Below are 25500 nucleotides of genomic sequence, written 5' to 3' on the forward strand. Positions count from 1 at the left end.
CCTCTGTCCTTGCAGCAGGTATTTCTGGAGCACACGGGAGCAGGTGGGATGCTGCAAAAAGTGAGGTGATGACAGCTGGGTGCATTTCAGGGTAGGGAGAGGGTGCTGGCAGCCTTTCCGTACCTGAGAGCTCAAGGGTTACGTCCCTTGCAGGAGATGCCAGAAGATGGGGTTTACTTCTCTACTCCACCTAAGAATGTTCAAAGATGCCTTTCCCGAGAAGAGCATGAGCTACATGTGCTCTCCAGCCCCTCTGTTGTAACTGCTCCCCTTTGCAAGATTGCATTTGGTTGACTAATTCATTTAACAAATGCAGTTAATCGTCTAAAGAGAACAAGCAAGAGTAATGGTGCAGTGCAAGGATGAGGATAGCCCCTTGAGGAGAGATGTGGGGTTTGGTTTCTCATCATGTCTGTGTTATGTTGTTAGAAGAAGGTGCAAGAATGCTGCACTCCGACTGGAGCAAGGCATAAAGCCCCCAGGGATTACAGAGACCCATTTACTGTCAGTATTGAGGTTCTTCTGTCCTGGTGGGACCAGGACCAGGGGGTGAAGAGTGGCTGTGCCTCTTTCTACTCCCTGCCATTTCTGTTCCAGGCATTTATTTGTAGCCCTCCCATCACTTATTTCTTCTCATTTCCTTCAATTTAAGGCATGTGGAGTATGATAAATTCAAGGAGCTATGACCGTTCGCAGATCAGCAGCTTTCCTACTTACCGCGGCAGGCATGAGGAATGACCACCTCATGAATTCAATACCATGAGGCCTGAAAAATAACAGGGGTTTGACTGGCTGTTTAGGACCACGTTATCAAAGAGCCTGATCAGCCGTCAGAAGTTCTTACACACTGACAGATTGAGTCCCCCTGAGTTCCACCCTTCACCGCGCCAGCCCTGGTTCAGCATGTTAGAGGACAGCAATAGAGTTTCATTAGCGTGGTGCAGATCTCTGCTGCAGTTTCATCCATGATCTAACCCTACGGGGAGCAAACAGCTACAGCAGACCAAAGTATATTCTGACATGGAGTGTGGTAACTGACGCCGATCTGGGCTGTAGCAACAACCCCTTCGTTAATGTGCAGCAAGAAATCACACCACTTCCCTTGTCCCTAATTAAGAGTGTCAGAGTGGCATCGTAACTTGGCTTCTGATTGGAGTGAATTCCCATCATCTGAGGGAGGAGAAGAGAGAACTCTGAGACACAATGATAAAACCCATTCAGCCACCCACTCAGCAAATCACAAAAGTTTTTTTACTTTTAATTTCACATGAGTTCCACAGGGAGACAGTTCTTCAATGCCCAGAGCTACCTGACATTTTAATAATATCTGATCATTATGTGCAGCCTTTCATCCTAAAGCATTTTCCCCAAGTATTTACACTGAACACGTATACAGGAGTCATCACATCATTTCTAGTGAGGAATAACAGTCAGCCTTATACATACGCAGCTGTGTGCTTAACCCACACATTGTACAAGGCAGACTGGCTTGTCAGAGCACTCAGGCTCCCCTGCAACCACCTGAAGGATGATGGGCCACCTCTGCTTCAGCCACAAGCCTGCAACTGCAGTTCTTGGGGTTGTACACCACATTCACTCTCCCTCCAACCTGCTAAAGTCCTTCAAGGAACAGACAGCAAAAAGGGACAGAAGTGAGAGAGGAACTTCAATATCCTCAGGAGACACTCTTCTTGGAAGAAGAGTTCATCATCCTAATCAAGATCCAATCCAAAAGAATGAGAGCTTCAAAACATTGGTTTCAAGTGCTTTTCATACATTCAGATGTGGAGATTTCTGTGAATATGGGGATTGCCCTGGGTTTCCAGGTACCTAAAATTAATATCTTTCAAATAGAAATACTTGCTGAAAACCATTCACTCTCATAAAACATGTAAGGTTGTTTTTCTCCCCCCAGTTACTTCCTTTTATTTCCACAAAAGCATTTTCAAAACAGTTCTACACATCCTAGAAGGGAAATGAATTGTGTTTTTTTCCTCTCTCTAACTTTTTTTTTTAAAGTGCATCATTGTCAAGGAGATTGCTAGAGCAACATTTGTGTTAAAGACCATTTGAAAGGGCTTTCACAAGTTCTCAGTCTCAAGTAAACAGGAAGTATCCCCTCCTACAATGACTTCAGCAGAGCTGGTGGGCAGGCGATGCTTTCGTTCAGCCAACCTTTGGTTCACTGCAATTCCCTAACACAAAGTGTGCAAAACGACAATTACCTTTTCCCTTGCAAAACAACCGCCTTCACATCACATAAAACATCTGTGTTAAGTCATCAGGAACCTACACATAAATCCAGCTTTAGAAAATGAAGCAACTTGATCATACTTTTAAGAATAAGCATGAAGTAACTTTCATATTAGTCATCCATATTTTGCATATGTACATTCCCATAAAATAGATGTGCTCAAATACAATGAGAACAGTATAAAGAGGTAGTTTCAATGAGAAAAGCATTTTCAGATTATTGCTAGTTGCCTAGACTCAGCAGGTGAAAGTTATAATAGTAAAAGCTTTGTAATGAAAAAGTTAAAAGCATCTCTCTGGCAAATGGATCGGAAAAATAGGATGTCAAGAGCACCATAATACAATTAATCTTTACTCCTGAAAACAATTCTATCATGTAGGATAAATCAGACAAACTAATCTTAGATGCATAGAGGTGCATTTGAAGTGCTTCGTTTGCAAGGTCTTACATTTGCTGTTCTAATTTTTCTTCATTGTTATTCCTATAATTTTAATGCCAGGTAATTTTTCAACCCAGTTGTCAGCTGTTTGTTTGTTAATACCAGTGCACTCTTAAATTTACAGTTCTGGTAAATTCTATATTCATGTACTTTCAAAGTAAATTTCTATGTTAATCTACTTTAAAAGTAATTACAATGTGCTATGGCTGACAAAACCAGTACTAGCTTCTTGCATAGCCCAAAATAAGTTGTCGAGTTTAGGCTTGAACTGAATGAAAAGGGGACACCTGGTCTGTATCATTTCTAATGATAGACCAGTCACAAGCAAAAACTGTTACAACATTCACCAGCAGTGTAGCATATGGCAAATACGTACTTCTGCATCACTAAGTAGATAGTAGAAGGAGAAGAATCCTCTGAGACCCTGGAAAAAAAAAAAAAAAACAAAAAACCACTGAAAATCAAGGGGGGTTTTTTGCTGTATTGGTGACCTCATGCTAACTGTAAAAGTAGTGCAGGCTGCTTCTGAGAGCTCTGGTTTTGGGCAGATGGTTGGATGCCTTATTCCTTGCCTTATTCTTTTTATACATGATGCAACGCTGCAATTTGTTACTGTAAACTGAGTTAACCCAGTGCACATAGAAAAGGCCAAGAAACTTTTCTACATATAGACAATGTGTCAGTAAGACCACTGAACTTAATGTCAGCCACTTTACTGAAATCAACTCTCAGGCTGTGAGGAAGCAGGACCATGTAAAATATATTTCTAGGAAGTAGTTAATTTGCTAGCACAAGATCAATTAATTTGCAGCAACAAAAGAATTATATTAATCAAAGTTTATGAGCAATTATCTCATCATTAAAGTATTTTTACAGGAGTAGTCAGCAGAGAGCAGAAACAGCCACTGTAAGAGGATGTGCTGAAAGAAGAGCTGTGTAACATGCACAATGTTCCTGGAGAATTTTGAGAGTGTTCCTGGAGAATTTTGAGTCACTTTCAGAGTTAGAATCATAGAACCATAGAATCGTTACGGTTGGAAGAGACCTTTAAGATCATCAAGTCCAGCCATTAACCTAGCACTGCCGAGTTACTACTAAACCATGTCCCCCAGCACTCCATCCACATGTCTTTTAAATACCTCCAGGGGTGGTGACTCAACCACTTCCCTGGGCAGCCTGTTCCAGTGCTTGACAACCCTTTCAGTGAAGAAATTTTTCCTAATATCCAATCTAAGTTCATTCTGAGTTCAGACACTCAACCAAATTTCCACAGGTCACAGCACAGCATAGTGCCGTAGCAGCCCGTGAAGGGGAGCAAGCTCCATTAAAGGAAGAATTAGAGCCATTTGGCCCAAACCAAACATTGCTGCTGTCAGAAGTTGCTAAATCCTGCAGCCTGACGGAGGCAAGGTGGTCGTAGCTCCATTGACCAACTTGCAGCGAGGCTGAGCATGTATTCCCCGCAGGCACGGGCACAAACGCATGTATACAAGACACGCATCACATGCATACACATACACATGGCCAGCCACACAGATCAACACAAACTCAGTATTCATAAACACAAGCAATCCTGATAGTCTCATCTTGCTCCCCTTTCTGGTTGATCAGGACAAAGGTTCATTAGTGGAAAATATATATGCAGACTTATACATATGTACACTGTGGATCCCGCCAGTAACTGGCCTTTGAGTCTCAGTCTATCCTGTAGCTGGCCCATGCCTCACACATACACACACAAGCAGGTCTTTTAGTGATTCCCCACACCCCATGATGTCCCCAGTTGCTGGCTTGGACCCCCTGGTCCCTCCAGTAGGTCACGTGCAGTCTCTCTGGTCTCTTCTGTATCCATCCCAGACCTATGGCCACTTCAATATGTGGCTCCCAAGCTTATTGTCCTACTCAGTGGCTAGTCTGGCTTGATGCTCACCAGTGATCATAGAACAGCATACACACACAGTCTGGTCTTTCTAACTATGACACCCCAGACACGTGGCCCTCTGACCCCTGGTCCCACTCCAGCTGCTATGCTCGGACCCGCATGCACACAGAATAGAGGGTCCTTCACCCAGGAAAAGAGCTAGAAATTGAGTTTAATGAGTGTAATGCATTGATCAGAGCATGTCATGGCCACACAAGTGTACTGACCAGCAACCTGGTTACATACGACCAGTTCCTTTTATCCCCTTCCCAAACCGCCATGAGCCCTCCTTTTTCCTACCTTTTGTTTCCCTGCTAAGGACCCTCAACTAAGTCTTGTACAGTCCCAAGATGTTCTTCCCCTACATCCCATAACAAGTCCCATACCCCCACAGGCAGTGCCCCCCTTAGTCTGTAAGATGATCCAGAGAGCATTTCCACTGACTGGTCTTGATAGATATCCCGCTCAACCCCTGGGGCTGATGCTGTCCTGTGACAGCCCTGGGAGGAGCTGGGTCAGGGGACTCTCTTTTTTCTGATTAGGTTATCAGGCTTTCCCCCATCTGTGATGGTACTTCTGTCCTTCTTTGAGCTCGTAGAGATAAGACTTTAATCACAATTATCAGGAGGAAGCAGGAAGTGATGGTAGTTGGAAAATCCCTTCTGCAGGGGACGGAGGCACCCATCTGTTGATGACACATCCCTCATGTTGTTTGATGAGGGCGCAGAACTGGGATGTTGCTGAGGCTGATCCAGCCATTGGACTATTATCCCTCATTGCACATCCATGAGCTCTGCCCCCGCCAGTGATCCTGCTTTGAGTAGGAGGTTGGACTAGAGACCTCCCAAGGTCACTTGTGTGATTTTGCGATTCTGTGATCATCTGAGTCACAATCATTACTTGTGAATGTACTCATACGTTGCCACATTTGCAAGGAAATTTGATTTAAGTTTAATCTAAATAAGCTTTTTCATTGTAGTTGAGCTCAACTTGGATTGAATAATTTTGTATTCACCATGGATAAGAACACAGACAAGGACAGTAGCCCATTCTCAACTTACAACCATGTTAAGCTGTCAGGAGTTGTCCTGTACCTCAACCTTGCATGTCCCCATAAATTTAAGATGCCTGATTTGATGTGCCTGAAACTATTGCAAGGCTTCCATTCACTTGATTGGAAATTGAATTAGGTTCCATTCAGGTTAAAAAAGCAAGATTAAATTTTCAAATGTAGGTCTGAAGTACATTAAAGGAAGACCAGCAAAGCAAAAACCACTACACCAGACTTTAAGAGATTGCCAGGTAAATGAAATTAAATGAAAAAACGTACAGTCTTCATGTCACAGGTCAGTTTCTACCCATGTTTGCAGTAGAATCGTCAAAGCTGCCTGGCCATCACTAAGCAGTTTGGGCAAGCACACCTGAAGTCTAAGCGCACTTCTGTAGACTCAGAGCAGGTACACGTATGCCTTTCAAGAGCTTAAGCACAGCAGATCTGGTGTCACATGTGCATGGGTCTTTCTTCTATCAAAATCATAAAATTACCTTTTCTTGAAAGCTTACAACTTCTCTCTGGTCTGCTGTTAATAGCCTGCAAGATTTTTGCTTATGTTTCAGATATATAGTTTTTTCTCCTCCTACTCATTTTCTCTCATAAATCCCCTGGCTGATGAGAAAGTGTGGTGTATCCCTTACATCTAACAACATTCAGCAGTTGCTCTGTCACATGCCTGCTGTGTCCAATATCTCGTCTTTCCTTCTTCTGCTACTGTTTTAAAGCCTCAGACAATTGGCTTTGTACATATAGTACAAATGCCAACACATCCTGCAAACTCTTCCAGAGTCTGGTAAGATTATTTTTTTTTACTGGGTCTTTAAGAAGGCATAATATTATTTTCGCCCACTCACCACACAATTCTGCAGAATCCTATATACTACAACAAAGGGAATGAGATCTTTGAAGACAATATGCAAGCAGTCATCATTCCCCCTAGATTTAAAGGTAATTATCAAATATGTGGATTACCCAGATAGCAGAGAGAGTATTTCAGCTCTGGATATTTGTCATTTGCATCCTGATCACATGCCAGGTGTCTTCAATGTCACATTCATTAAATCCCATATTCTGCCTTTCAAGCAGAACAACGGGTGATGTGGAACTGCACTCTGGCAGGAGCAGTTCCCAGGTAGGGCAGCTACTGTTCAAGCCCTGCTCAGCTCTTGGGCAGCATTTATGGGGAATGGCAAGTCCTTGCTCCCCCCATTTTTAGGGATGCTGGCTAGCATATGTTTTAAGAATCACAGAACTTCTTAGGCTAAAGAGAACCATTTTGTCTAAAAAGAGAAGCCCCAGGCAAGAGCAGACATTTTATAATCTGTCATCTTTTTTTGTACTGATGCAAGAATGGCCTGGAGAGGGTAAGTGATGTCTGGACTGAGAACTTTTTATTTAACATCATACTTTCCCATAGGGGGGAAAAAGAAACCAACGAAGGACTGAAAGACCCAAGTCATCCAGCCTAAATATCTGGGGCTTTCTGATCTGCTAGTGCCCTGGAGTGCAGAGCTATCCTTTTGTTATTACGTTACCTGTGATGACCCTCTGTAGAAAGTCACTACAACTCTTCTACTCTTCAGGACTTCTGTGTCTCTCTCCAGAAAATGCTTCTCTCCTGGGAGTTACGCTCTTCTTTGCTGTGTCTACAGTGTGGGACCCAGCTGATCTGTAGTGGGTCATGGTGGACAGTGAGACCAGGCACCTTTTGGAGCAATCCACTTGCCCACACCTCTGCATTTGCTTCCAAAAGAAGCCAGGGTACATGAGAGAATGGCACAAACCCAACTTCTGTCCCACCTTATAGCCAGGACATGGCTAAGGTATACATACATGTGTTAGAACTGCCATGTACAACTATCCACAGCCATCAGCTCCATGTCAGTGGTGGTGTCAGAGGTCTGCCTGTGAAATGAATAGTCCACGTGAGAAAATTGTTATTATGCCACCCTCTGTTTTATCCAGCAAGTTCTCCTGAAAGTTTTCCAGAAAGACTCTCTCTGTCTTTCCCTCTCTGGTGCAAAACCAGGGAGTCCTGAAACAAAATGCTGGTCCCAATGGGTTTGTGAAGTCCACGAGGGAAATTCATGTCTTTTCATCATCTGCTGAAAGGTGAAAGTGTCATTTGCAAGGAAAAGCTCCAAGCTGGCAATGGTGGGAGCATCACACAGAATGGTTGCATTCATGCTGAGCAGCTCTGGAGCTGTCATCATCAAGTCAGGCCTCCATGTTCTCTGATACCAGACATAATTTGTGAATAATGAATAGGGCCAGGTCCCTAATGATTTCCAGGGGTGATTTAACCTGGATTAAGCCTTCCACATACTGCATTTAGTTCTTACAAGGTCATTTCACTTCTAATAAGTACTGGGTTTTCACATGCTCAGCTGTGTTCTTGTCCTTTAATGCAGTAACTGACAGATGGTAGCAAAATATTCCTTTTATAATGAAACCTGCCGAAGGAGACTGCTTAGGGCCTCAGAAAATATTATTTGCCAAATAAAGGATGGCCTCCAGGAAAGAAAGGAAATACTGTAATGTAGTATATAATAAATAAATTTCCTCAGGCGTATGGTGATCAGTAGCTTTTTCTCATGTCAGAAAGGTGATCCAACTGTTTGTTTCCAATTAGTTATTGCTTGTTTCACCTTTGTACCCTTAAAATTCTTGTTTCTGTGGGTTGGCAAAGTAGTGCCTCTAAAAATGTGCAAATTAACTGTGTGAGGATTTGTTGTAGAGGCTTCACAGTACCAGATTTGTATCTGCAGTGTGTAGTCAGATACTTAAGGTTTTAACTTACACTATAATTAGCCTGGTTTCTAGGTGAATTTCAAACTCATTTTTTAGACAAAATTATGCCTATTTCTCTTAAATCACTATTAAGTCTTACCAGCATCGCTACTGAATCCTTTATGTGACCATGCACACCGTGGATTTTCCTGGCCTGTGCAAGCTTATTTTGGCAGCTGAACCAGAGTTGTCTAATTTATGATATGCTGTGAGGCGGGCAGTTTTGGATGGCAGAAACCTTCCCTTTTCACACCTTCAGGAACTTGCAACCTTCTACTGAACCCAGTCATTTGCTGAGTAGCTATCTTTGCCACTCTTAGTTTCCTCAGGCTCCCCCATAACCAACTTTTTACTCTTATCCTCCGTACCAACACATGGTTAAGGAAGACTTGATGTGACTTCCTTTAGCATCCATTTACACGGTCCTATAAATCATACAAAATGTTCTGCACAGGCTCAAATCTAGGCATTAAATGAGAATCCATCTGTTCGTTGCTCCCAATGGGAATATAGTTTCTTTCTCTGCATCACTGCTTGACAAAACTTCTAATCCCATCTGAAACTGCTGGTGTGTTGTGTTTGGGGCCTGTTATATCAAATACACATCTCTCTGCTCTCTCCTTCCCCTCTCAGGAATTGTTATTTTTAGACTGCTTTTCTATCTCTGATGGAGTCAAAAGTTACATCTTAACCTATACAAGCTCTGATGGCATATGCTGCTCTGCTCTTCTGCTGCAGTATCACAAAATCTGTCACCCGGCTCCATTCTTTTGATCTGTAACCCCCTTGTCATTACTGCCCTTATGGAGAAATTCATGCAAATGCTTCTTTTATTTCTGTTCCTTGCCTGGGTTTTCTTTCACTGTTCTTGGATGTCGTGGCCAGCAGTAGGTGAGTATTTGCATTAGCCTTTGGCTCTATCAGGAGGGGAATCAAGAGTACTGGACAACTATGAGCATGCTCCTGCTGCTATAATGTGCCCTGTGCATTACAACACTACGGGAGTGTTAGTGTCAAGGTGATGTTGTTGCCAGAGCGCTCAGGCAGACCATTATTTTAAGAGGGGATCACTGAAACTCTTGAACTGCAGACTCCCTCCTACCTGTAGGTGTCTAAATCTGTGCTAGAAGTTTCCCTTTGCAGCCAATGAGGAATATAAAATAGACACCTCTAAGGTCCAGTTGATTGCAACCTAAAGTAAATAACTAAAATACATGACTAAAAAGGTATTTCATTTCTACTGACTAAAAGGGCAGCAAAGGCTGACTGGCTTACATGTACACAACTACACGTAGATCTCTGGCCAGGAGACGTGCCTCAGTTGGCCACTACAACTGCAGCAAACCACAGGTGACTCAATGCATCTCACTCCTCCTTCGCTGTGGGCTAAGGTCTGTCAGAGCCCTTTGTTGCTGGGGGCTAAGGACACGCATATGCATGTATGTCACTCAAATGCACGTACAGTTCCTTAGCTGACACATAGCAACTTGTTTCTCTTCACAGCGCGAGGGAACATCTGAACCCATGATGCATCTGAGCCATCAGGCACCGCGTATAGGGCAACTGCTCCTTGGAGCCAGCCTATAAAGAGCACAGAGAACATCACTGGGGTTTTTTTTGTGTTGTTTTTTTTTTTTTTTTAATTGAGAATGAGGAAGTGCCGTACTCTTTTTAACAATCTCACAGATTGCCAAGCCTTCACTCATCTATAAAGAGGCATATTTGACATATTTTGGAGTTTTTGCTTTTGTTTAGCATGGGTTATTCACACCTTCAGAAATGCCTTAGAGCGACCCAAGCCCAGTGTCTCTCTTTTGTTGCGGAAAATGCTTGCCAAGAATTTTGGAGCAAGTCATCACCCCAAGTGCATGTTCTAGATGGGTCAGATCATTACACCAAATAGTGCAAATTTGCTAGCATTTAAGGCTGCCCAGTCCCATGCAGCCTCCAGCTGCTTACCTTGACTCCCCCAACCAGAACAAGAGCACCATTCCTGCACAGTCCCACCTCACACTGCCATATCTCCAGCCCCATGCTCTCTACCTCCGAGGTTGGGCATGGAACTGCTGAGCATTTCACAGAGCAGATGCAGCAGCGTGAGTCACTGCCTCACCAAGGAACGAGTTACTGCATATCAGTTGCTCCATGGAAACAGCCCGTGTATATGCTTGAATATTGTGCAATGCACTTTGAGGCCACTTACATGCCTCTGAAATAGAGATAATTTGTTTACTTCACATAAACCCAGGAGAAGAGCAATCTGTGTCACACAACTGCCTGGGCGCTTCTGATGGAGCATCTAACATGATGGCTTGGCCGAGGTGTGGATTGTCGAGGCCACCTGATTGCAGAAAAAGGAACTCAAAGCAGGAGCCTTGACTTTTTTTTTCCCTTAAAGCTGTCTCTCTTTCAGTTCTCAAAACAAAAGAGCTTTATGCAAACCACCTGTTAGGAATGGTCCCTGAAATATGCTGGGACTTGTTTGGGACAGGGGCCAACACGATGCCAGGCACTGGTCAAAGAGTGTAACGGGGTAGATGATTGTGCTGTGGTAGCAAGAAACATTGCTAGTGACTGTGGAATTTACTCTTATAGCTGTACCTGAATGTTTCCAGCCACGTTCCCTAGAGGCAGTCTTTGTTTACAGCTTTAATAGCTAGAAAATGTGAATTTTCTGACCATCCCCATACTTTACGGCACATCTTTCAACCTGTTATAATGAAGAAACACTAACAACAGAGTTATTACTTACTCCACAAGCAAAATCTCTCCTGGCAGCTCTTGGTATGAAGGTACTTCAAAAAGTGTCTTAATATTCTGCAAACACATCAATTATTTATAATTGTCTTGTCTTTAGATGTGAATTAAAGTCATGATCTTTTTTTATAGAGTTGAAAGAAGCAGACAGGTTTAATTAAAGTAAATGAAATCTACATGACCACCTATTTGTTTCTTTTTAAATTTGTAGGAAATCAATGTATTGACAGTAGCATTGGTCAACCAGGACAGAGAAAAAAATTCAGAGAAACGAAGCCCAGGTCTAAAATCAGAGAAAGAGGCACTATTAATAGGTAAGATAACCCCAAAGACGAATTTTGAGAGCAAAATGCCTTTTTAAAAGTTTTTGTTTTGCATATGTGTTTACACACATCTTTGTGGTAATAATAATAATAAAAAAAAGATAGTTTTTATTTTTCATCTGTATTCATAATAGCTTTTAGTAAGAGAAATCCTGAAATGAAAGTGAACTTTTTCCTGTCTGAAAAATTCTGCAGAGGTTAATGAAAGGATTTCAGGTATGAAGAAAATTGCAGGATCGGCATTTAGACTTGCAGCATGAATATATGAAGACTTCATTTACATCAAGATTTAGCAGGCCAGAATTATATAACTTGTTATCTGATTATTACACAAAATGGTGAAGGAGAAGGGGATGGAAAAAATATTAGCAAACTACCAAGCAAAAAATATGTATACTGGATGTATTAAGCAGGCCAGATTTATGCTTTTGACATTAGGTGAGGGAATTAGCAATATGAATATTTATAAAGAGTACCACAAGGACTGTCATATCCTTTACCTAGAATAAAATCTGCAAAATAAACTCTTTAAGGGTGCCTGATAGATAAAGCTTATAGGCAGTGGGCCTGCTGACTGGTACCTAGCATTAAGCCACGCAGGAACGTTGGCTGTACCCATGCTGCCCTTGGAGAGCACATGCCCTATTTATATCCGTTCATGTTTTGCATTTGGTTTCAGTGGGGCAGGTTTTCATGGAGCCCAAAGGCCCATGGTCCAAAGTGCTCCCTACGGCATGGTTGCCATTAACAGGAACGCTGACCTGAAAGGCCAGGTTTCATTTCTTTGGTTTGGTCTTTTCACAAAATCAGCGGTATCCTGGTAGGTGGTAGTTCCAAAACTACCTTAATGTGTTTAAATGCAACTTATTTGCAGCTGCTAAGCACCAGGAAAGTTGCTGGTTTCTTGCTGGGCCACAGAAGCAGACAGTTCAGAACAAGAAGGTCATTGAAAAGTCAAGAATGTATTTAAATGTTTAAAGGGCTTAGTACACAATCTTCCTGTGACTGGTGAGAGATAGAACAGTAGGATGTACGGAAATTATTTGATTTTGCTTGTTATAATAGATTTTGGAACTTCTAATTGTGATGGACAGTATTTGATCTGTTCAAAGATAACTTCTGTGAGCAGGGTAGCAAGGATGGGATTTAAAGAACAGAATAAAGACCTTTTTTTCCTAGGTCATTCATTGTTTGACTGTAACAAGTGGTGGCAGTGTCCCCAGGTGGGTTCCACCCATTAGCAGTCCAGTGGCACATTCAGATAAACAGCGTAATTTCAGTCCAGATATTACTGGTCATAAAACCCCCACACCTGGCTCATTGTTACAGTTCAAAGGCAAAAGGCTGCTCCAGGTGGGTTTCATGTTTTCTTTTCCTCTGAGGCATGTTCAGGTGTGGCAAGGGAAGAACAGGCCCTGCCTCCATCCATTCACTACATTTGTCTATATTTTACAAAAGTCAATATTGTCTCAGAGGAAAACAGCATATAAGAAAAAAAAAAGCACTAAAAAGTTATCATGGAACTCCAGTCCATAACTGCAATGTATTTTCAAGTGACATTTTATTTACTTTATATGAAAGAGCTAGCTTTGAACATCCTGAATTGAAAAACCCTGAGAAGACACATAACAAACGCAATGGTAAAAATATGATTTGAATACAAATTGGATTTCTAATCAACCCATCCAAGTGTGATGGTCTTGGCTTTTGCTTCAAGAGCTCTTGCATGTGTGCTTATGGTCATGCACAGCACAAAGGGAAGTGCTGCTAGGACTCACCATAGTATAAAATTAAATACATGCCCCTCCCTTTGCAGGATCATAAGTTTGTAAGTGCTATTGGAAAAAATGAGGGAGAAAAAAAAGGTGTTCTTTGCAAAGCCAGTCTGAAATGAGTTAAAGTTTACTTATCATTTTCAACCATGGCCAGTATTTGGGGAAAAATGAAATCCAAGATTATCCTAATTCATTTAGCATCAAGAAAGCAGTATGGCCTGCAGTACACAAGATACAGTGACCCATTTTTGTCATTTGTAAGCATTTTTAATCCTGGTGTTTATGCTTTAAATATAAGGAACTTCCCCTAGGGTGGTTCAGCTAAGAAACCTATCCAAACAGAGCTGAAAATATTTGCTCTCATTCTTACAGTTCAACTTTCCCCAAACAGTAAGTAACACAGATGCCATTTTGTATTTTCACTTTTTTTAGAAGAGGAGAAATTTGATAGCACTTTTAATAGCAATTCTGATGCCCCAAATCTTGTTTTCTCTGGTCATCATTATTATACCGTCATTTGATTTTTCACTGCAGAAAAAATCTCTAGACTTAGATCCTCACTTCTCCTAAGCCATTTTCGTTCCCATAACTTTTACAATGATCCTGTAAATAGCAATGAAGACAGACAGAACTGGCTCTCTTTTAAGAGAAAGTAAATAAGTAAATATGTCACACAGGATTTGTGTTTTCTTTAGCAGCAGTTAGGGGTAATATGGATTAAACACTTTTCATAACCAGCATCAGCGTAATTACTAGAAAAATTTGAGGGAGTGAGGTTTCTGACACAATTATATGAAACGTTTTCACAACAGAGCATCCAGTGAAGGGGAAAAAAGCAATAATTTTACCATTACAATATCTACAATTTTATATTGGTAAATCAAGCATAAAATTGGTAGTTGAAATGCTTCCAGCAGGTCTTTGTTTAGAAATTCCTTTATTCATCAGTATATTATCTTGGTCACTTACTTGCTAACTGCTGTCATTCCTGAAGATGAGCTATTGTGTTTACCGTGTTATTATGACTGTATTAAAAATGTGCCATTTTGTTGTGTTTATTGGGTTGTGTAAGAAAAATAGGAATCATAATTCATACTGAAAAACCTACAAGAACAGACTATTCAGAATTATTTTGCTTATTTTAATGGTATATTGTCTGAGGTAATTTCAATATTTTGTGTGCATTTGTTTTTAATACAGGTATCATATCCACATTTCTTCACGTCCACCCTTTTGGAGCCAATATAGAATATCTTTGGTCTTATATGCAGCAGTTGGACTCTAGGGTAAAAAAATTTAATAAAAATCTGTTTTCTCTATAGAAATATTGTATTATTCTTTACTGCAGGTTAAACTCTTCGTGCATTTCCATTAGAAAGATAATGGGATATGGGGCTTGGGGGTTTGCAGTCTTTATTCATTTGAAAATTGAAGTGCACGTACTTGTGTTGAGGTCTTTGCCTTGCGCTATTTAGCTATTCTTTGTGGCAAAGAAGAGCAGAGCTTTAAATGGCAGAGACTAGCAGCTGATTTTATGATACATGATCCTGAAATGCAGCTGAGGAGAAGGAAAGCAGAACAAGAGGAAGGTGTAGCCATGGCCATTAAAATGTGTGGAGTTTTAGGAGATGATTCTTTATTCTTCTAAAAGTTGTTAGTCATGGGCCACAGTGAACATGAACTTTAATGAACACATGAACTGACCATGAAGCATACCCTTTGTCTCCACATGGATGAGGAGAGGGGCTTATAAAGGAACGGGCTGACCCTATTGCTAAATTCAGAGAAGGTTTGGCCAACACAAAACTGAGGGCAACACACTACAGTGTGCAAAGTGTTTTTTAATGCATCAGATCGTACAGTCCATAGTCGATACATACCTACAGGGTAAGACTGACTTACTTTTAAATATCAACTGTAGGATGAGGTGAAATCAAGCCCCCAAAGTACCTATTCCTCTCCACTGAATATTAAGCAAGTCAAGGGTGAGAAGCTCGGCTGTGAAATGGCCACCTTCGATCAGGTGAATGCTACTCTGAGTGCTAAACAACAGCTCTGCAGGATGCTAGACTGCATGAGACACTTAGCAGATGCAGGGGTCACCCTGCGGTTAGCCACAGCTCTGATCCACATCTTCCAATACTTCCACTGGACGTGGAGATGATGGTACTTGCCCAGATCTTGCAACATGGAGTCAGGAGGCAGCTATGGTGGGCATCTGGACTCAGAACATGAGTAGCATTCCTTGTGTGGTGCTTATTGATCCTGGTAACATTTTTCTCCTGAACACATACTCCAGCCATGCCACCCAAAGCCAAGGTCACCATCCAGCTGCAGTGAAGGGCTACTTTGATGGGCTGCTTCATGCCCCTGGAGGATCCTTCCTCTGTTTCTGTGTAAAAATGTATAGCTAAAAGCAGAGGAGATTCTGAGCTAAAAGCCCAGTGGAAATAAGACAGGTTGCATGGAGGAGTCAATAAGGATGATGAAGTTCTTAGGCACTATCTTCAAGCCATGACAGCTCAGATTTGCTGATTTACAGTCCACTCACCCACAAGAAAAAGCGAGTAAGGGATGAGGACAGTAGAATGAGGTGAGAAACTGGTGAATTTCTTTTTTTTTTTTTTTAAATCTGATTTTATCAAGACCTGCTACATCCAGAGCTTCACACCTGCAACCATTCCTCTTCTGCTTCTCTGTTCCCTGATCTGCCACACGTACATCTTCCTTCGTCTTGTCCCCAGTTCCTGCACCACCCTGTCTGCCCAATCTCCTCAGTCATCTTTTAACTCCTTCCTTAACATACAGCATTTGGCTAAATTTCACCTGTTTTCCCCTTCGCTGGCCCCTCCAGCTATGTACCTCTTGAGTGACAACAGCAATCATTTAAAATACTGGCTCCTTGGGCTCCAGCCCCTTCTGCCCACTGAGCTCTTCGGCTCTCTTCCCCTCCACTGCTGTTCTCCCCTCTTGTGTGTGTCTGTGAGCTCTGTGCTTCAATTTCTGTGCACGTGAATAACTTGTTGACACCTGCGAGGCTGCCAGGATCAAACCCTTAACTTGCAAACACAGCCTTCACGGAAGAAGCACTGTCTCCATGTCTACAAGGTGCCAACGCAGCAGCCCCTGCAGCTACCACTCAGCCTACCTGCTGCATAACAAACACAAGCTGCAAAATTTGACCTCACTGGTTTACTTTGGAAGTGACTGCTTGTAGCAGCAAATTACTTTTTAATAGCGCAATCCGGAGATGCAATCTCAGAGATTAATTTCAATTACTTTCCATGGTTAGCCTGTCGTTCCTCAGCTGAACAGGAGTGATAAGGTCAGCATACCCACGTGGCCTGAAGGCTGAGTGTAGAGCTCGAATACATTGCATGAAGGTAACCAGCTATCCGTTACTGCCATGAGAGTACAGAAAAGGTGGACGTGATTACTTTGGGCCTTTAGAATGCCTCCAACACTGATTTCTGGTGCCACCTTTAACAAATCATTTGATCGTTCTGCTGCACTAACCTCTTCAGGAAAAGAAGAGGTGATAGATATTTTCTTGCCTCCCTTGGGTGGAATAAGGTATAATTAGCATATTTTGTGTTTATACACTGTTTTAAAAAGAAAATTTTTCACCATGAAATGTTCCTTTAATATGAATAAGTAGAAATATCATTGCCAGAGAAGGCTATCAAACCACGGAGATACCTGTGGATAACAGGCAGCACCCATAGATTTCTTTACTGTTCTTTTCATGACCATCACTTTAGAAGAAGCAGCAGGAGGATAATGGTTTATTTTCCATGACTTCTACTTTCTTGACTTCCCTACTGATTATACCAGAAAGGCTGCCGTTGTGAAAGTGTTTTCTGCAATGAGACCATCATTCCCATTAGGAAGGTGACCAGTCATTAAGATTTCAAAACCATAAAAACATCCTGAGCAATGCCAAGTCAGGAACTTCACTGCCGAGTTATCTGGGGCTGCTGAACTGGGCCAAACTGGGAGAAGACAGCTCCATGGATAGTCAGCCCTAAGTAACAAAAGTGAGCTGATTAAAAATAAAGTCCCTGTGTGAGGTTTTTTTTGCAAGAGAAAAACTGATGGAGCTGGGATAAGGATTCAAGAGCTCATGGGATGAGAAGAAAGAATAAGGTCCCGTTTGCTTCCCCCTCCTCACAAGTATACCCGCAACTGTAGTTCTTAGATGGGCTTTGTACCACACTGTGTGGCAGCAGCCTCAATATAGCAGCTGTCATCCTTTTGCAGTGGTATGCCACTTAAAAAAGCAGAATCATTGCTGAAAGGAATTTGCTTTGGAGTCTGGAAATTCACATCAGGCTAAGGTTAAAACAAAAAAATCATTGGTTTTTTTTGTCTGGTCTGGGTTCCATCCCCCTACTCCACCTCCTTGTTTCTGTTCTCCATATTTCCTTTTTCCAATTACAGGGCAGCTTTCTCACTTTAGTTTTACCTTTATTTCTTTCTCAGATCTCTGCAAACGAGATAGAAATGCTTTTGATGAGACTGCCACGCATGTTTAAACAAGAATTCACTGGTGTAGGAGCAACACTGGAAAAGAGGTGGAAGTTTTGTGCCTTTGAAGGAATTAAAACTATCTGACTGTGACTAGTAATGAAGCTATGCAGAAGAATTCCTAGAGCATGGCAGGGTTATAAAGTATTAAAGTAAGAAATTTGGGTTTGGGCACATAGTAGTATGTTTTCAAAGTTATCCAAGCCTAATTTTAGTTACATTTGTGACGTTCTCTTGTGAGTGGAAATGTAGTTGTGCACCAGTTCCTAAAATAAAATAAAATTTTTTAAAAAGTTTCAAAATGTGACAGATCTGTTTCCTATGAAAACTGAAGAAAGATACCACAGTCATAATGATTTCAAAATACTACATGTCCTACATCTAAGAAAAGCTCATTGAGCAAACAGTTAAGGAGAAAGATTGCCCGGTTATGGTCGCTAAGCTACAGCAATGTACATGTAATATGTAGTAGAACTCATTAAGTTTCGTTATTGAAAGTTCTTTCTGTTTAGTAAGAAAATTGAGTAATTTTAGAGTGAGGAAAAGCATACCAAAAGAAAACTTGAAGATGTGTCTGAAGTTATTGTATTTTGTAAATTAAGTTATATGCTGTACCAGGGATTTTTGCCTTATTGAAAGAGGCCTGAAAATGTGATTGGAGTCCTCAAGAATGCTTTATCAAGAATATTATTTTTCTAATGTAACTATTCTCCATTACAAGTTCTTTTAACATGGATTGCATATCAATTTTCATAAACATGTAAATAAGGAGGAAACCAGTGTTACTGTATTGTATTTGGTATGTAACATTCAGGTTTATGCATCAAAATAAATATTCAGTTGCATTACTGTTACAAATTTTATAGCAGATATATTAATTTTTATCAATAAATATGACTTCTACCATATTGTTTGTACAAGTTTTTCTTCTGATATTTTTGAGTTTTTGTCAATCCAGAAAGAATCTCCTGGCACTTATCTTTCTTTTACCTAAACTGTTAATTGCAGATAACTTGGTTAAATTAATTAGGAATCAAAAAAGAGCTTGCAATATTAGCTAAGATTAAAATAATTAAAAATATTGGTAGAGGAAGTACCAGCATGGAGCTTTCTTTAGCTGAACAGATTTCATTTATTTTGTTCAGACAAGCAGCCAGGTTAAAAATGAACACCTTCAAATTTCTCATTTTCAGTGTTGTGTTGGGTAGTCGTGATGCATCCAATTAGTTACTCCTTCTAAATCCCAGCTAATGCTTCTGGCCTTTGGCCACAGAAGGAATGGAATAACTCACTTTTGGTGGCGTCCCTTAAGTAGGGACATCATGTAAATTAACATTTAGGATTTAGTGTCAAACACACAGTACTCCAGCACTCCTGTAAGAGCCAGCAAAAGCTGAAGAGTGTGTGGATTGACCAAGCCAGGAGAATATGGAAGGAATTGCTCCTCCCAGAGCCCTTCTTTAAAGAACTGCATCAGTACAGCATTTAGCATGGTGCTGGATATGACACAGCAGCTCCCTCCAAGTTACACCTCTATGTAGACAGAGGAGCCAGCCACAGGAGAGCTGGCTCTGTAAAGTGGGGCACCAACAGCAGGAACTATGGCAAATTGCAACAGATGCAGAGAGCATCCAGATACATGTCAGAGTGATGTTTCACTCAGGGTCTTCAACAAACAGCAATTAGTGTCAAATGCAATTAGTCATGAAGGAACTCTCCTACATGCCTGGTAGTGATTACTGCTTTAGGACCTATTTCTCTTCTGGCATCTACCTGGAATATAGAAATATTAAATGAAATGTTAAATGTGTACAAAAGGGAAAAAGAAAGAGTCTTAGCAGGTCTATTATGGGAAGAAAAATATGCTTTCAGCCAGTACACACGCAATTTTTTTTAAGAATATACATCTCTGTTATGGTTGCTATAGAACCTGTGTTAAGGTAAGTTACTCAGGTGAAACTAGTAATTATATGCCAGTTATGTTAATGAGAATTAACTAGTTTAATCCAAATAACAATTCTTTCTTCTCTTGTGATCATACAGATTTATGAATAATTCAGGCAAAAATGTGTTAGGTCTGACAGCTCTTATTTAAGTACTGTAACATAAATGTGTATGGATGGCACTTAGGCTGGGGAAAAGAGATGTGAGAAAACTTTCACCTCAGCTTTCTTTATGCCATACTTACTTATTCGTTTTATTCTGTCCTCCCTTTTCTCTTCTGTCATCCTATTTTTTTTTCCCTTTAACTTGTCTCCTTTCCCACAAAACAACTCCAAACCCAGATAGCCACAAAACATCTTAAAACTGACAGGATATTGTAACATAATCACCATATTTGCTTTGCACGTGTTTTCCTTTTTCCTTCCCGGGTTTGCATGGCTGTCTAGACCATAAGTGCTTTAAGAGAGTGACTTTTTACTCCTTGTACCAGCTAAAAGGGAACCTCCTTCACTGGCCTTGAGATACCACCATAGAAGACTGAAACTTTACGTATAACGAGCATGAAAGCATCCTGCAATATTATAATGTATCAGCTGAGACCTTGAAACTTGGGAGGATCCTCATGAGAATCAAGTTGGGCCACAGAACTGCCTTTAACACTGTGTGCTCAGTGGCTTTGGGGCAAAGTGGATTAAAATGCTCAACTCCATCACTCAGTTGCTGAAATGTCCTTATGATGACCCTTGGGGGATCCAGCTGGGGGTCCCGAAGTGATACAATGGGATGAATATCAAGGAAGCCACCTTTGAAAGACATCTCAACTGGACATTAGGAAGCATTCCTTTACTGAGAGGGTGGTCACACACTGTCAGTCATCTGATGTCATCATAGCCCAGAAAGATGTATCCATATGAAGTGTATCACTGGAGGATGGCTGTAAACCGCTGGAGCCATGGCTGTGGGTAACAGTCCTCCTCTTAGCACTGTTGGGCATTGCAACAAAGCAGTTTGTCAAAATGACATGAGGTGATGCCACTTAACTGTGATAAAAGAAGCCAGTATGGTGGAAAAGACTAGCCTTTCTGTATGTCACTTTATTCTGAAGACTGGAACAGACACTTGGTCAGCTGCAGAAAAAGGAAGATGTTGAGGTGGTGAAATGAGGTAGTGCAAGACCTAAAGCAAATTTCTCCAGCTGAGTCAAGTTGAAGGAGGATGCACATTTGGTGAAGACTCAAAGCCATTTACAGTCAGCAGGATCCTCACAATAGTAGTGGGAAAGAAAATGAGGGAAAGAAAGGCCAAAGAGATGCCAATTCATCAGGCTAACCGAAAGCTCAAGAGGTGAAACTGTGCAATAGCATGGTATGCAACTGCAATTTGTGGCAGAAAGTTATAACAATGTCCCCTCTTCTCAAATAAGGTCTGGTGGAGCAGAAGAAGATTTGGTTTCTAACTGCCCAAATATGCTGACTGTATTTTGCTGGGAATCGTAAGCTCACTTGGCCTGAACTCCTGTTCTCCCAGGAGAGCTTTTTAGCTCATCCTCGGCTTTGAATTGTCTTGGAGTGGTGGCAGGGTTGACTTTCATCAGTTTAGAGGGCCAGCCTCTTACTGCACTGTATTTGATTCCCACTTGAAGGCTTAAGAGATACACTGTGCAAAACCTCTTGGACAAATGTGCATTTCACCCTGCACGTTGAAGGGAGATGAGTGTAACCTCTCTGCTAAACTGCATTTTATGCCCACAAGAAATGGCAACATTTGATTAAGGACTGCATTATCTCCATTACTGAAAAGGAAATGTCTAATATCTCCTCCTGTTATTGCACATAGTGGAGTCTAATTGTTTATTGAAGTGTGCATGTTTCGGGTGAAACTTGCATATTCACGACTGCCAGAGCATCACATTCACTTAAGGAACAGCTATACTGAGATTTAGAGAAAATCCTGTATCAAGCCATGCTACTTTTAGCTACACATCATGTACAGTAAACACTGCGGAATCTGAAGCTAGAAAATTTGTCATAAGAGCATCCTGGGTAGTTTGTTTAAGACAAAATTCTGATCTTGCAAGCATTGTTTTGTTGAAAATCAGAAGGGCTTTGACAGACAGTATGACAAAAATGTTCTGCACTGATGTGAGTTATTTGGGGAATGAGGTTTGGGGAGCAGAAGGGAGAAAGGAATTGGTTGGGTTAGAAGATAAATTCTTTATGTGCCTCTAGTACCAGTAGTAGCCAGGTATGATATGGGACTGATGTCCACTTTGTCCACTTAAAAAATGCATCTCAGAGTTCAGCATTTGAAGTGTGAGGCTTTTATCATCTTTTTGCCTGTCAAAGGGAACAAATTGTCCCTTGACTTGTCTGGTTACCCTGATAAGATCTGCAGCTCTTCTACCCTAAATTTTCCCTCAAAAAGAAAGTAGAAACAGCAGCAAATTCCATCTCCTTCTGTTCTGTAGTTGATCTCTTCTGGAAGCAGCTGCTAAGATGCTCAGGAAAAACGAAATCTTCCTATATTTATTGGCATTAAGTGCAGGACACAATCTGGAGGAAGACATTCCTTCTTCCAGACTCTCCGAGAGCAATGTCAGTGTGACTGCTTGGACTGCAAAAGGTGACTATTTACCTATTGAGTTAAAACTGAATGTTTCAAAAACATTAAGTCAATTGAAAAAGCAGCTGAATGAGGAAATTATGGTTACAAGGTGCAGAGCCTCTGACTACCTAAATCCATTACATTGAATACATGGAAATCCTAATTTGTAAACAAAATCAAATGGATACACTCACGAGTACCTTTGATTAAGTGTTTTGCCTCACACTGGGTAATAAACATTGTGCCTGTTCAGACTTAATGGGCTGACTCCAATGTCGTACTCCCTCTCAATAGGGATATTTGGGGGGCAGCAAGAGGAAAAAAATATATATTCCTTTAAACCTAGCAGAGAGCACTCCTGCAGTCCAAACACAGTCATATTATAATCATTTGCTCAGACTTCTGGCTGGTAAGTACTTCTTGCCAATTTATGTATATTTATATATGTAATATTGAAGCCTAGAAAAAAAAACCAACATCCACTTGGACTGCTCATATCTTAGCCATGTCACAGTTAATTCTGTAGTGATCCCAATAACATATGGTGGATTAAAATACATCTCCCCTAAAAGCATCCAGCCATAATCAAAGTTATCAAGTGATGGAAAAGATATTTTTTTTTGCTTGATAGTGTGTTAGAAGAGATTAGCATTGTCAAAATTGTGTCCTTACTTCCTAATTTGATTGTGTCTGGCTTCTTCTAACCGGTTTTGCTTTTCTCTGCAAGATTAAATAATCCTTTAGTACTGCATATTTTCTCCCCGTGAAGATATTTATATATTGTAGTCTATTTACTTCTCAGTATTCTTTCTCATAAACTAAACAGATTGAGCTTTTAAGTGTTTTGCTATAAAGCATTTCTCTTCTCTTCCGCAAATCATTGCATCCTTTTTTTTTAATATACTTTCCAATTTTTCAACATCTGCTTTAAAAAGTGTGGAGAAAAGCTGTTACGTGAATTAGTCTGATCAACTCTGTGGAGAGACATGAAGTCACATCTCTGCTCCGATTCAGCTCTTTGCTTCCTATTCCTCTCAGACTATTAGCTACTCACAAATGTCAAAGCAGTAGTCCAAGTAATTCGCGGTTAGGTCATGCTCTTCATCCTTCTGGTGTAACAGATTCCCCTGCATAGATGCGTTTCTGTATGCTAAAGGTTGGCTTTTCCATCCCCAATGACAGGCTCGTTTGTGCAAGGGCAAAGGTCTAGCCCCATGAGGGTATTTTGGGGCTTAGATCCCATGCACGGCCTTCAGGGTTTGTTCTTTGCTACGGGGAAAGACTGGATAATTCTATGATGTTTATATAGCCTTGCGTGATTAAAATGGGGTAATCAGATCTGCTGTCAGGATGTTAGCGGATCACATCAAGCATTCAGAGGGCAATCGCACAGGCTTTGTCTAGACTAGGGTTTAAATGCGTGTCATTAGCACATATTAGCTGATACATTTTAAAAGTCTGATGCAGACAAGGCATAATGCCTTTAATGTGAAAAGCTGGCTGAGTTAGGCCCTTGGGCATTGGCGTCGACACTGGTTTGTCTATTTTAGAGTTTTAGAATAAGTTAGCCAAGGGCTTGTCTGCAAAGACCAGTTAATGTGGAAGAAGATAGGTTATGAATTTAAAGGGCTACTCCAGGATTCTAAGACCAGAAAGAGATTCATTCTCAAGCAGTTGCTCTGAAATAGCTCTGTGTAATAGTCATATACACTTAACTAGGCAAGTTTTCTCTTTTCTTTTCAACCTTCCCCAAAAAACTGTTATCGTATGAGAGGTGTTATATTTAAAAATTAACCCTCTAGTGCATTCCTGTTTTAATCACTGGTCCTTACTGAATACAGCTGATTGGCCTGTTCATGGCTGGGGAGGAGGATGGAAAACTTGTGCACTCTGCAGATCTGGTTGCTGACGTTAAAAGCTGACTTGCATTTCACAGGGGAGAGACATGGTACGCTTCTGAGGGGAATGGGAGTGGAGCAACAGAAGACCATAAAATAGGATTAAAAATAGAGACTGAAGGGATTTTGTTAGAAACTGGCATTCCATCAAAAAAACCCCACACAAATCCCAGGACATCTCAGAAGCCTGTTATAAACTAAGATGGGGAACAGGGAAGAAAAAGAGATAAGATTTCATAGTAAAAATCATTGTAAAGTAGGATGGTATTGAATGCATGAGGGTTTGTGACTTTCCATAGCAGGTTCTGCACATGTAGTCAGCTCAGGTGGGTGTTATGTCTGAGACTGTCTAAGGAGGAACCTTCCAAAATCACTCTGCAGTTGGCTCTATCCCAGAAATAAGCTACTCAAATAATGCTAAATTCCAATGGCAGAGGAGCCCCCCCCTGCAAGAAAAATCTTCATCTCCAGCTCTACAGGTCACTGGTCGATAAAGAATGATGATGTTTTCAAGAAAAAAACCCAAAACTTTTCTTGTCCTTGAAGGCTAGCAAGGACATATATTGCTCATGGAAAGCGAATATTTGCCAGGCAGTCAAAACTCATTTTAGGATGTCATTTCTACCCCTCCACTCTGACTGGCTGTCACCTTGGTGGAACTTGTCACTTGGTTAGATGGAGACAAAAAAGCTAAAGTCTCATCAGGGTGGACTCTACACCTTTGACGTCAAAAGACGAACAGCCACGGATAAACATCATGCCACCAGTCCAAGGCTGATTTATTTAATAAAGAACTGAAAGGCAGGAACTGCTTTGCAGGATTATACTGGAAGCCTGTTTTGCACAATAAAACATGTCGATAGAGAAGGAAGCCAGATGGTGGCTCAACAGCAGAAGTTTTATAAAACACATTTCCTACCCTGAGAGGTTCTTCATTGACAGCTCTGGAAACAGGCGTTTTATTTGTCCACAGGGCAGGACAGGGAAAGCATCTAATATTGTCCCAGCAGAGGTGTACAGAAATCACCTGCCATTTAATTTCGATCGCTATGAAGTCCTTGCCTCATCTGTGCAAAATGCAGAGGAAAGAGACATCTGCAGAATGCACGTTTGACCCTGATTTGAGGCCACAGAACTTCTGCTAGTTAAAAACTTAGTTTTGGGGCTGGATTTGAATCTCTGATGTATAAAATGGATATCCTACAATCCTAGTA

General features: G+C 41.1%; 1 protein-coding gene across 1 annotated transcript in view; it reads left to right on the top strand.

Annotated features, from left to right (window-relative positions):
- The window catches only part of ENOX1 (ecto-NOX disulfide-thiol exchanger 1), a 156861-nt gene extending 138115 nt beyond the window's left edge, over positions 1-18746 (top strand). The window contains exons 13-15 of the mRNA XM_009881070.1: positions 11427-11529; positions 14514-14599; positions 17796-18746. Of these exons, the coding sequence (XP_009879372.1) occupies positions 11427-11529; positions 14514-14599; positions 17796-17927 (321 nt within the window). The 3' untranslated portion in view covers positions 17928-18746. The remainder of the gene's footprint in view (positions 1-11426; positions 11530-14513; positions 14600-17795) is intronic.
- Positions 18747-25500: the final 6754 nt, after the last annotated feature.

This window comes from Charadrius vociferus, unplaced genomic scaffold (genome assembly GCF_000708025.1).
Source record: "Charadrius vociferus isolate BGI_N301 unplaced genomic scaffold, ASM70802v2 scaffold210, whole genome shotgun sequence".
Lineage (NCBI taxonomy): Eukaryota > Metazoa > Chordata > Aves > Charadriiformes > Charadriidae > Charadrius > Charadrius vociferus.